General features: G+C 34.4%; 2 protein-coding genes across 4 annotated transcripts; one reads left to right on the forward strand and one right to left on the reverse strand.

Moving 5' to 3' along the window:
* Positions 1 to 1,458: 1,458 nt before the first annotated feature.
* On the reverse strand, positions 1,459 to 2,401 carry LOC141693531 (osmotin-like protein). Its single transcript, XM_074498669.1, has one exon. It carries the CDS (start codon positions 2,350 to 2,352, stop codon positions 1,621 to 1,623), a length of 732 nt encoding a protein of 243 aa, XP_074354770.1. The 5' UTR covers positions 2,353 to 2,401; the 3' UTR covers positions 1,459 to 1,620.
* A 917-nt stretch (positions 2,402 to 3,318) lies between these two features.
* Positions 3,319 to 6,619, forward strand: LOC141693532 (extra-large guanine nucleotide-binding protein 1-like). Of its 3 annotated transcripts, XM_074498671.1 has the most exons (7): positions 3,319 to 3,625; positions 4,174 to 4,377; positions 4,620 to 4,736; positions 4,859 to 4,963; positions 5,061 to 5,265; positions 5,748 to 5,882; positions 6,094 to 6,619. In XM_074498671.1, the coding sequence occupies exons 2-4, from the start codon at positions 4,189 to 4,191 to the stop codon at positions 4,931 to 4,933; spliced, it is 381 nt and encodes a 126-aa protein (XP_074354772.1). In that variant the 5' UTR covers positions 3,319 to 3,625; positions 4,174 to 4,188; the 3' UTR covers positions 4,934 to 4,963; positions 5,061 to 5,265; positions 5,748 to 5,882; positions 6,094 to 6,619. The 3 variants fall into 3 exon arrangements, 2 of the variants coding, with proteins under 2 accessions (XP_074354772.1, XP_074354771.1); XR_012563139.1 differs by lacking the exon at positions 5,748 to 5,882 and having other exon boundaries at positions 4,602 to 4,736; XM_074498670.1 differs by lacking the exon at positions 5,748 to 5,882.
* Positions 6,620 to 10,497: the final 3,878 nt, after the last annotated feature.

Consider the following 10,497-nt stretch of genomic DNA (forward strand, 5'->3'; position numbering starts at 1 on the left):
CCCATGCGAAGTTTACGAAATAATGTTTAATTCAGTGATAGTTTAAAATTTTTGTCCAAAAAAAATTATCCAAAATATGAAAAATGAAACAATTACGAAATTTGCAATATTATTCTATTCAGTTTAAAATATCTACTTATTCTTTGTTTAGATCATTGAAAGGGTAGAAAATTCTATTTTATTTAGAATATCTACTTATCTTTGGTTGTAAAATATATTTTTATTTTAAATCTAATAACTATAATCAATTTATTTAAAAATCTAAAGATTCATATTAAATTGAAAATACACGAGGATAACTATCAAAATTTTGTATAAGATCCCCTTATACATATTACACAATAAGGATATAAATGCGGATTTTTCAGGTGTGTTTAGTAAATTTATGGTTCAAAATGACTATGACTTCCGATAATCAGCAAAACAGTTCACTCATACATGGTAAGTGACTGTGGTAACTACCTAGCCCCTGAACAGATTTTAATTTTGAAGTTCGATTAATTAATGAACGAGCCGAATTCTAGCTCTTTCTTGTGAAGAATTCAGTTCGTTTGCAAGTACTCTAGTTTGAGGGCTTGAGATGAAGCGAGTACTTATATAAAATCGGTCTTTCTAACGTGCCCAAGGGCACACACATCAGTCACTAACTACAATAATGTAAATGAGTTTTTTTATTGATGGAATTGATATGAGTATAGGAGATCATTAACATTTATTATTCAATCACGAATAAGAAGAGTCCATTTATACGAGATTTAGTGTTTATTGTGTGCTCTAGAAAACCCGTTATAAAAAAGGTAAAACTATAGCCTTTTAAGGAGAACAGGAGGTGTGTAATTTTCGGTTACTTTTCCCACGCCTTGTTCTTGTCTTGTTAAACACAATAATTGTGCGAGTGCTGTAGTAGTTTGAAAATAAAAGGTGAGAAAAACTGGAAACGTAGGGATTCTGAAACGGCATCGAGATTCGCTGCTCGTCAGGTAATTTGGCAGCGACTCCCCACCAGTGTCTCTCTGTTTTACACAAAAATTAACACATAAAACACTGTGCGCTCTCTGGACACCACTCAAATTCATTTTTCAATTTGCAAACTCTAGCTAGAGTTGTAAAATCCACATAAATCCCCGTCTCCATATTGCTTTTTGCATTATTAACTTTAGGAGCTAAACATAGTAATTTAGCTCAATTTTGGCAATTAACAAAGACATCAATTTGTTAAAAATATTGTCAACTTTTTGTTATTACAAACAAAACTAGGATTAGGTGAATTACTAATCAACTTGCTGACTAAGATCTTATCGGTCCAATAAATCTGAATGTTCTTTGGTTAATAATCGCATTTCGCAAATAAACCTTATTTGGAATGTTCTTTACTTAATCACCGTAATTGCGTGTAAAACGGTGATAGCAACGGTCAAAAACTAATACAATTAGAAGTGTTTAAACATAACACACATATGCAGGAAATGCATAAAAAGATATCATATCATCTTATCAGGTCGCATTCCCACAGACTTAGCATAACATCATTAATTAGAACATCAACACACAAACATTCGCCGGAAACCAGCTTAATTAGTCTAAACTAATCTTCACTAGGATAGCACTCATCAGTAACATTTAGTGACAGAAGATGACTTTGAGCTCATGTGGAGAAGAGCAGTCATGCATAAGCGAAGGACTGTCATGCGCATATGTAAATGTGGACGGACATGCCTTCTTGAAATACTGAGAGTAGCTTGTTGGCTTACATGTTTGTGGACTATTGTAGTGATTCCTACAACAGAACTCGTCTTTCCCAAACGCCTCACACGCACTTTTACATCCAATCACGTGTCCCGAAGACCCCTTCACTTGTAAGGGCGAGGGACACGTGGGTAAAAGATCCGGTTTACAACCCACTACGGGGCAAACTCCGTGCCCCTCATGGGGTGTAACTGTCATCGGAACATTGTACCCGTCAACTAGACTGACCGCATACGAGAACAGGTCGTTATGGCCGTGATGGAGCGAGAACTGGGCCAAAGTGGCAGGTGGAGCCCCGCCACGGCCACTGCATTCCACTTTTCCTGTGCCGCAGTCACCGGTGGCACAGGAAAAGTGGCTGCCGTGAGTGTAGCAGTGAGTACGAGCCCACAAACGGCCAGACCAATGAGCTGTGGGTGCAGGGAAAGAGCGGTGGGAGAGGGCAGGGAGGAAGAAGCCTCCGCCTTGGAGGAGGATGTGGCCGGAGTTGGGTTGGATAGCTGGCCAAACAGGGAATGGGCAGTTGTTGACAACAGTGAGAATAGAGGAAGCAGCAGAGAGAGCTATGAAGAGGAAAAGGAAGAGGAGTGGGTAAAATGAAGCCATATTTTTTTGTGTTTTTTTGGAGTGGTTTGGTGTTGGAAGGAGTGAAGTTGTGTAAATATATAGAAGGGGTATGCGGAGGGAGTGCCATCCAGCTAATGGGCGCTCATCTCCCAGTTTTGGCTAAGATCTTTTGTTTGTTGCTCAACGGCACGTTTTTTCTTTCTTTTTTTAAGCAAATATATGGGTGGTTTCCCATAGTTTATTCTGGAGTTTCATCTAGTAGCTGTGTGTAATTTTTAATGTTGTTTCCAATGTGTAGAGTTAATTTCCATGCCAGAACTCTCGTTTTATTAAATTATATTTATTATTTTTTATTGTTTGATCCGCTTTCATCAATACATATTACAACATATTCATGCTATGATTTAACTTCATATGGGTTAAGCAGTGTTACAAATTTGATCAATTTAAACGAGAGTATTCGCAAATTGGAGATGTTATATGCCGAATCTTATCAAATACGTCTTGTTGCACTACTAGAATTCTGTCAATAGATATCGGTCCTTAGATATCGGTTGATGAGACGACCGATGTTAAAGTTATATTTAGATATCGATTATTTTAAAACCGATGTTACTGCTTATTTTAGACATCGGTCCACAAAATAACCGTTGTCTATAGTTATTTTTTAAAAATGAAAAATGTTAGTTAGACATCGGTTTTTTATGTAACCGATGTCTTTGTTTTATAGACATCGGTTTGAGTTTACGACCGTTGTCAATGGTTAACTAAAAAAAATTAAAAAAAAATGTGAAAAATTTTCCCCCTTTTATTTCTCAATTATTCCCCCATTAACCAAAAAATGAACCCGTCTCTCTAGTATCTCTCTCCTCTCAGCTTTCTTCCTCCCCATATCTCTCTTTCATTCTCTTTCATCTCTCTCTCTCTCTCTCTATCTTTCTCGCTCTCTCTCTCTTTCTCGTTCTTTCTCATCTCTCTATCTCTAACCATATTTTCATAATTAAAACCCTAATTTATATGACCATCTCACATTGCAAGTAATTAGGGTTCGAATTAAACACCAAATTATAGATCTTCAATTAATCAAACTCCTGCTATAAGAAACCTTAATTTCTCGACCCGGCTTGGATTAGTTTGTATAATTGGGTTTTTTTTCTTTATCAAGATTGGGTTTTCTGTGTTCTTACTTTTTATTGGTGTTTTTAACAGGTTATGAAACATCAATACCCATCTCAAATTGGAGCTTTCAAAGCTTGTGGATGACATTTACGAGAAAGTGAAGGAGAAAGAGAGTGGTGTTAGTGTTGCTTCGGTGAGGAGTTCTGTGCTTCTTTTGTTGAATTTGATTTGTTTAATTTGTGTATGAGATAGTAGTTTCACTATAATTGTGAGTTTCATCGTTTTCTGTTTATGGTATAAAATCCGATTGTTTCAATGGCTTTAGTAACTATAGTTATTTTGAGTTTATTTGTAGACGCTGTTCACTTTTGGTACTAAACTGTATAAGGTTTTTTTTACTACAAGTCAGGCACAAGAAGTTGCTCATATGACTGGGATAGACTAAATTTACAGGCAGTGTACAGTTACAACAACTCTATATATATGCTGACCTCTTTTTCTTAATTGTGTTCATGTAAAACTACATAAGTATTAGTTTAAAGGATTTTGTTATGGTACAATGTTTCAAGATATATATATATATATATAGTGGCTATGAGTAAGTTATTTTTTCTGCAAATTGTTCTTTCAAGATGATTTTACAGTATCAACTGTTATTATGCCCTGTTATTATGCTTGCTGGAGAAGTGAGGCATCCTGATTCATGTGTTTACTGATCTTTCCTGTTGTTTGGAAAATCAGGGTGGCACGACTTAGATGAGATTTCAACCCCTAAACCCTGATGGAGGTTATAGTTTGATTGAAGGGGAGGATGGAGAGGACTCAGATTGTTCTGTTTCTCTATCGAAATATGGATTAGAGGAACTAAAAGGAGGAGATGGTAATGAAGTTGGAATACTTTTGCAAGAAGAAAGTGATCATTTTGAGGAGGAAGATTTAAGTAAGGTAATGGAAGATCTAATATTGATGGGCATTTTTATCACTACAGTGTAGGATTCTTCTTCTTAGTAATCACTTTAAAGTGAATGTGACCAATGCTGATAGGCATTTTTATCACTACAATGTAGGATTCTTCCTCTCGCGCTTTGAATGTCGATGCACCTGCTTTATTTTTTCCTTGTTTCACTTTTATTTATTGTATGTTTGTACCTTTGATGTTGTGCATTAAGTGTGAATGGAAATAGCAGTGCCTCTGTCCTCACCTGGTTATTGGCCATCCCATCATGCAAAATGCGAGCAATGGAAACACAAAGATCTTGGTCAACAATCGGGAGATAACTAAACCAGAACTCTGGGTGATGCAGGTTTGTATTCTGAATGTAAATAGATATATCTTGTCTTTGTTTTATTAATTTTATATTGTTGCTGATGTAGCTTTTCACATTGTGTATTATCTGACCATTCTGTTAAACACTTAAACTTGTAGTGGGCAGGAATCCAATGTGAAGGACAACCACACTTTTGGTGTAGTGCCGATGGTTCATTCCAGGAAGTGGGATAGAAAAATAAGAATAAGCGAATATGGTTTAAGGTGCATACTATTGTAGTTTGTTCATTGGTTATCCCTGCCTGTATCAAATCAATGTCTAAGTCAAACACTAATTTTTACCTTCAAATTTATATTACAGCCAAAGGTCAAACTATTATGTTCTGTCATGTCATTGCCTATCCCTTCGGAAGCTGCAATTTCTGTTCAAGAAGAAGCTCATAAAGTTGCTACTTGTGATGGGAGGGTTTGTTAGTGTTTTGAGTTTCAGGGAAATGTGTACTGTTTTGAAGGAACAGAAGCGGTGGAGACAAGTGAGGGACTTTTTCGGGTGGATGAAATTGCAGGTTGTTTTCATTTTCTTGTACTTGTTAGGTTTATATGACTCTAATTGTTTAAGTGATGATGATCTTTGAAATTTTGCTCGTAGTAATTTATTATGACTGTTGCATGAGGATGGCAATTTCAATATCTGGTTTTTTAGCGATGTGTAGTTTTTTATTTTAGTGCTTGTTTTATTTATCTTTGTTGTTTTCAACTATATATAATATAGATGGCAGTACAACTAAATTAAAGTTTATTCAAAGATGCTCGGGGTTGCAACAGAAGTTTGAGTAATAAGGCATGAATTCAGTCAAGAGTTACAGAGTAATGAGCTTTGTTGATATAATATTATAGTTTTTCAGTTGCTTGTGATATGTAGAATCTTTCCTAATATCGTTTGTTGCTACCTAATTTGAATGTCTCGAGGATTTTCTGGTCTTACCTTGAACTTTTTCCACTACTTTATATGATTTGGTTTATTTATTTTCTTTTAATTTTAACTTAGATGAAATATACTTTGGAGTTCGATTTGGATGATTTCATTCTGATTCCATGTGATGCCACTAATACAGTGGTGTATAAGAACAATGGTTATTTGATGATTTCATAGAATGGAGGTCTTAACCAAATGCGTGCAACGGTGAGTAGACCAAGCTAAACTCTGGTATAATTTAATTTTTTGTTTGTATCTGAATTTCTTACATGCTAAGTACATGTTTCTGTTCAAATGAAAATGGATAAATGAATACCAATGTCACAGAACTGTACTTTACCAACATCCTCAATATTTGGAATAGTGGTAGAAACAGAAAGAAAACGGACATGCGCTAACACACTAGATTTCATTTCAGGATTACAAGAAATCATTTTCAATCTGCTGACAATTGCCTCTAAAGCTGCTCCACGGGGATCATTCAGTAGATGAACTTCATCAATGAGTACCGGTGCTATATCACCGAAGAAACTGAGACCACCATCTTTTATGCGATACTGAGTTACTGCATCAAACTTCTGAAAAACGAGATACCGCGATTTAGCCGATGTCCAATATTCAAATTATTAGTTAGAAACTGGGAATATTTTTGCATAAATTTATTTACATTAACCTCAGGAGTGGTCAGAATTATGTCAGCTTCTTGTATAGTCTTGATGTTGATTTCAACAGAAACATGTACTTTGCTGCTGAACACAGGTCTGCTGCAGGGTAGCTGGGTCTCTAGACGATCTTCTATAGAAGATATTGAACACATATAGAAGATGATCTTGAATTATAGAATAGTTTGTTTAGAATTATAGACATATTTGAGATTAGTTATACACATTGAGAATTTGTTGATCTTGAATTCAATTGAGTAATAATATATATGTATTAATTGAGTTTTGAGAATTAAATTTTTTCAGTATTGTGGTTAATGCATTGTCTAATATTCGATGTTAATACAGGGATATTAGCACATATAAACAAGGTAATAACATCGATTCAAAAATAAACACCCGATGTCTATTTATGATATTAACATCAGTTATTTAAAAAACAATCAATGTCTATTGTTCAAATTGACATCGGTTATTTATAAAAAAATCGATGTCTATTGTTCAAATTAACATCGGTTCTTTAAAAATAATCGATGTCTAATAGGTTAAAGTCATCGGTTTTTTATTTTTAATCGATGTTAATTTATAAATATTGCTTGTGTGTTATAGTTTTAAATAGGCCTAATCGTCCTAATATTACATTTATGAACTTGACATTACACAATTATATAACAAGAATGTTAATTAGACATCAGAAATTTTCCAGAAACGATGTGTAATATTACATAGACATCGGTTTTTAACCGATGTCTATGAGAAAATATATTTAACATCAGTCGCGAAGACATCATACATTTTTTACATAGACATCGCTTTTTAACCGATGTCTAAGGTCTTTTTTCTAGTAGTGTTGCTACGCTGTGCATAATACTGGTGTAATACAGTAACGTATAATCGAGCATGATAGAACTTGCATTTGGTTATACTGAATTACTATGGGTCCTTTTTCTTCTTCAATGGGAATCTTATCTAAAACTAAGAATCAACTTAAAAGTATAAAGCCTGAAGGCAAAAGAAGGCTGAAATGTCTGCAAAACCCTCCACAACTTTGTCTTAATTACAGTCTTTTGCCACTGTTTTTTACTAAATACGTATCATACTTCTACAATACCTAATACATACATACTAATACATACACAATTTAACATGATTCTTCTGTAAGTTTTACAGCTCATCATTCAGACAACCAAACTGCGTTGCAAGTTGTCCAATTTTAGGGATTATTTAATCAGCTACAAGTGGTTTGTCCGAAGTATTAGTTAGAGTAATACTCCACTAAGGAGCTGGACGCTGACATCAAGCAAACTTGCTCCAACTATTGTTCCGCCGCTGCTTACGTGTTGGCTCCATATGATAAACGGAGGTAAGTATTAGTTACCTTCTACTTATTTTCCCCCCCTTAATTTGAATTTCAAATTAAGCTGATGTTTGACACATGTACTTAATTACAATTTTAATAGTCGTATAATCAGTTCCCCCCCCTTAATTTGAATTTCAAAGTGAACTAATGTGTGTGTTTAGCTTTGATGATATATATATATGTAGAATATAGAATAAGGTTTATTCTCTTTTCTTTTTTGAAGCATTTCTTCATTGGTTTTTCCGGAAGTGGAAGAAGATGGGATGAATGAGAATAAGAATTGTTCGAAGAGCTTTTCAAACAACTAAACCTTGAAATGTAATGGAAGGATTGAGATATGTCATTTATCTGATTATTTTCTTTTTTCGTAATACTTTGGATCATTTTTTAATATTTGGGGAATTTGTCAAATACAAAGTCAATTTTTAAAAAACCATGGATGTTGCAATGAAAATCGATCGTGCTGATGAAACCTCTGATCACAATTGTTCTTCGAATAGAACTTTGTTATGTAACATTTAACGATTATGTGTTTATGTAATGTTATTGCGCTTATGTGTTCAAGTGATGTATGAGACTATCATACCACCTTTTTTATGTTTTTTGCTTGACAGTTAAGGAAAGTGTAGGACCAGTTGATGTTGGGGACGACTTATTGTCACGAGTGTGTAAGTAAATTTTATCCCACTTGAAACATACAAGTTTAATATGCGGAAGATATGTGTGTACATGTGATGTTTTTGCCACTGCTTAGGGAATTATGACATTTCGATGATGAGGGTCTATTCAAGGGATATATCATCCAACTCAAATGTGAAAGTACACACAGGACTTGAGAATAAATGTGATGCGAAACCTATATCCTTGCAACAATCTAATTGTGAGTGTTTATTACTGAATAGATTAAATTTAAGTCATTACGTTCCTTAAAATTGCTCACAAATGTTGCTGGTTTATTTATGATCATGCTACAAAACAAATGAGTAAACAAACATAGGACAGTCCTCTGTCTAGAGTTAGTTAGTATCTAAACTATGACCTAAAATAAAAAAGTTAATCTCTTTTTCATTGCCTAACATGTTGGTTTCAATATTTGTAGTGAACTATGACCCTTCAATTATGGTAGAAAATTTTGATTTGGGGAAGAATTATGGTACACCACCTTTTGAAGCTTCACCCTGTTTGAGTAAAGGTATATATTTCATTAACATTGTGTGATGTTACTGTGTTTATGTGTTTATGTGATGTTATATTGTGCTTACGTGTTCATGTGATGTTATTGTGCTTATGTGTTCATGTGATGTTAGTGTGCTTATGTGTTTAAAAATTGTGAAACATAGTAGTTAGGTAATGTACACAAATATCATACCACCTTTTTTGTGTTTTTTGCTTGACAGTTAAGGAAAGTGTAGGACCAGTTGATGTTGGGGACGACTTATTGTCACGAGTGTGTAAGTAAATTTTATCCCACTTGAAACATACAAGTTTAACATGCGGACGATATGTGTGTACATGTAATGTTTTTGCCACTGCTTAGGGAATTATGATATTTCGATGATGAGGGTCTATTCAAGGGATATATCCTCCAACTCAAATATGAAAGTACACACATGACTTGAGAATAAATGTGATGTGAAACCTATATCCTTGCAGCAATCTAATTGTGAGTGTTTATTACTGAAGAGATTAAATTTAAGTCATTACGTTCCTTAAAAATTGCTCACAAATGTTGCAGGGTTTATTGATGATCATGCTACAAAACAAATGAGTAAACAAACAGAGGACAGTCCTCTGTCTAGAGTTAGTTAGTATCTAAACTATGACCTAAAATAAAAAAGTTAATCTCTTTTTCATTGCCTAACATGTTGGTTTCAATATTTGTAGTGAACTATGACCCTTCAATTATGGTTGAAAATTTTGATTTGGGGAAGAATCATGGTACACCACCTTTTGAAGCTTCACCCTGTTTGAGTAAAGGTATATATTTCACTAACATTGCAATTGATTTGTTGTTTGTGTATTAGGTTGGAAAAGTTAAGGCGAATGTGTAGACTCATCTTTGCATTGTGTATAAACCCTGCAGCTTGATTTTTTGTTTTTCGTATACTGCAGGGAAAATCAACTTTAAGAAGAGGAAAATAAGTTCTCTTAAGGTGAAATCAAGCACCACCGTTAAAGCTGCAGTATGCAATGGTAAGACATACAATTTTATATTACAAAGGATTTATATATAGGGATGCAGGAATTTTAACTATCATTTTTGTACTGCAGGAAATGTACTCAACAACAATGCAAAGGGGAAATAAAAAACCTCACAACTGAGGCCCACTTCAACAGTTCAATCTGTTAACATTTACGGTATGACGGCCAGTTTCTTATAACTGTAACATAAAAGGTAGACATTGTTAATAGTCATTAATTTGTTATGTGAATTGCAGATGTCTTTAAAGATGATAATTGTCCTAGGAACCCTGAAACATTTCATGTATCGACACCATGCCCTGAAATTGCAAAGAAAAGGCAGCCGCTGTCTCCATTATCTGTAAATACTCTGCCTTCGAAGAAATTTCAGTACACATCACAAACACACCATTCTCCAAATGTACCCTTTCAAAATGACAATGAAACACCAACCACTGCACCGAAAAGGAGAAAGCAATCAAGGGTTCCAAAAATGTAAATGTTAACTATGAAGGTCAGTATAATGATTTTTATTGAAATTATTACATGTCATTTCAATCATACAATCAAATGTATATAATTGTAATGTGTAGTTACTAAAGCTCAAGGAAAAAGGTCA

The sequence above is a fragment of the Apium graveolens genome, chromosome 10, assembly GCF_009905375.1.
Source record: "Apium graveolens cultivar Ventura chromosome 10, ASM990537v1, whole genome shotgun sequence".
In the NCBI taxonomy this organism is placed as follows: Eukaryota; Viridiplantae; Streptophyta; class Magnoliopsida; order Apiales; family Apiaceae; genus Apium; species Apium graveolens.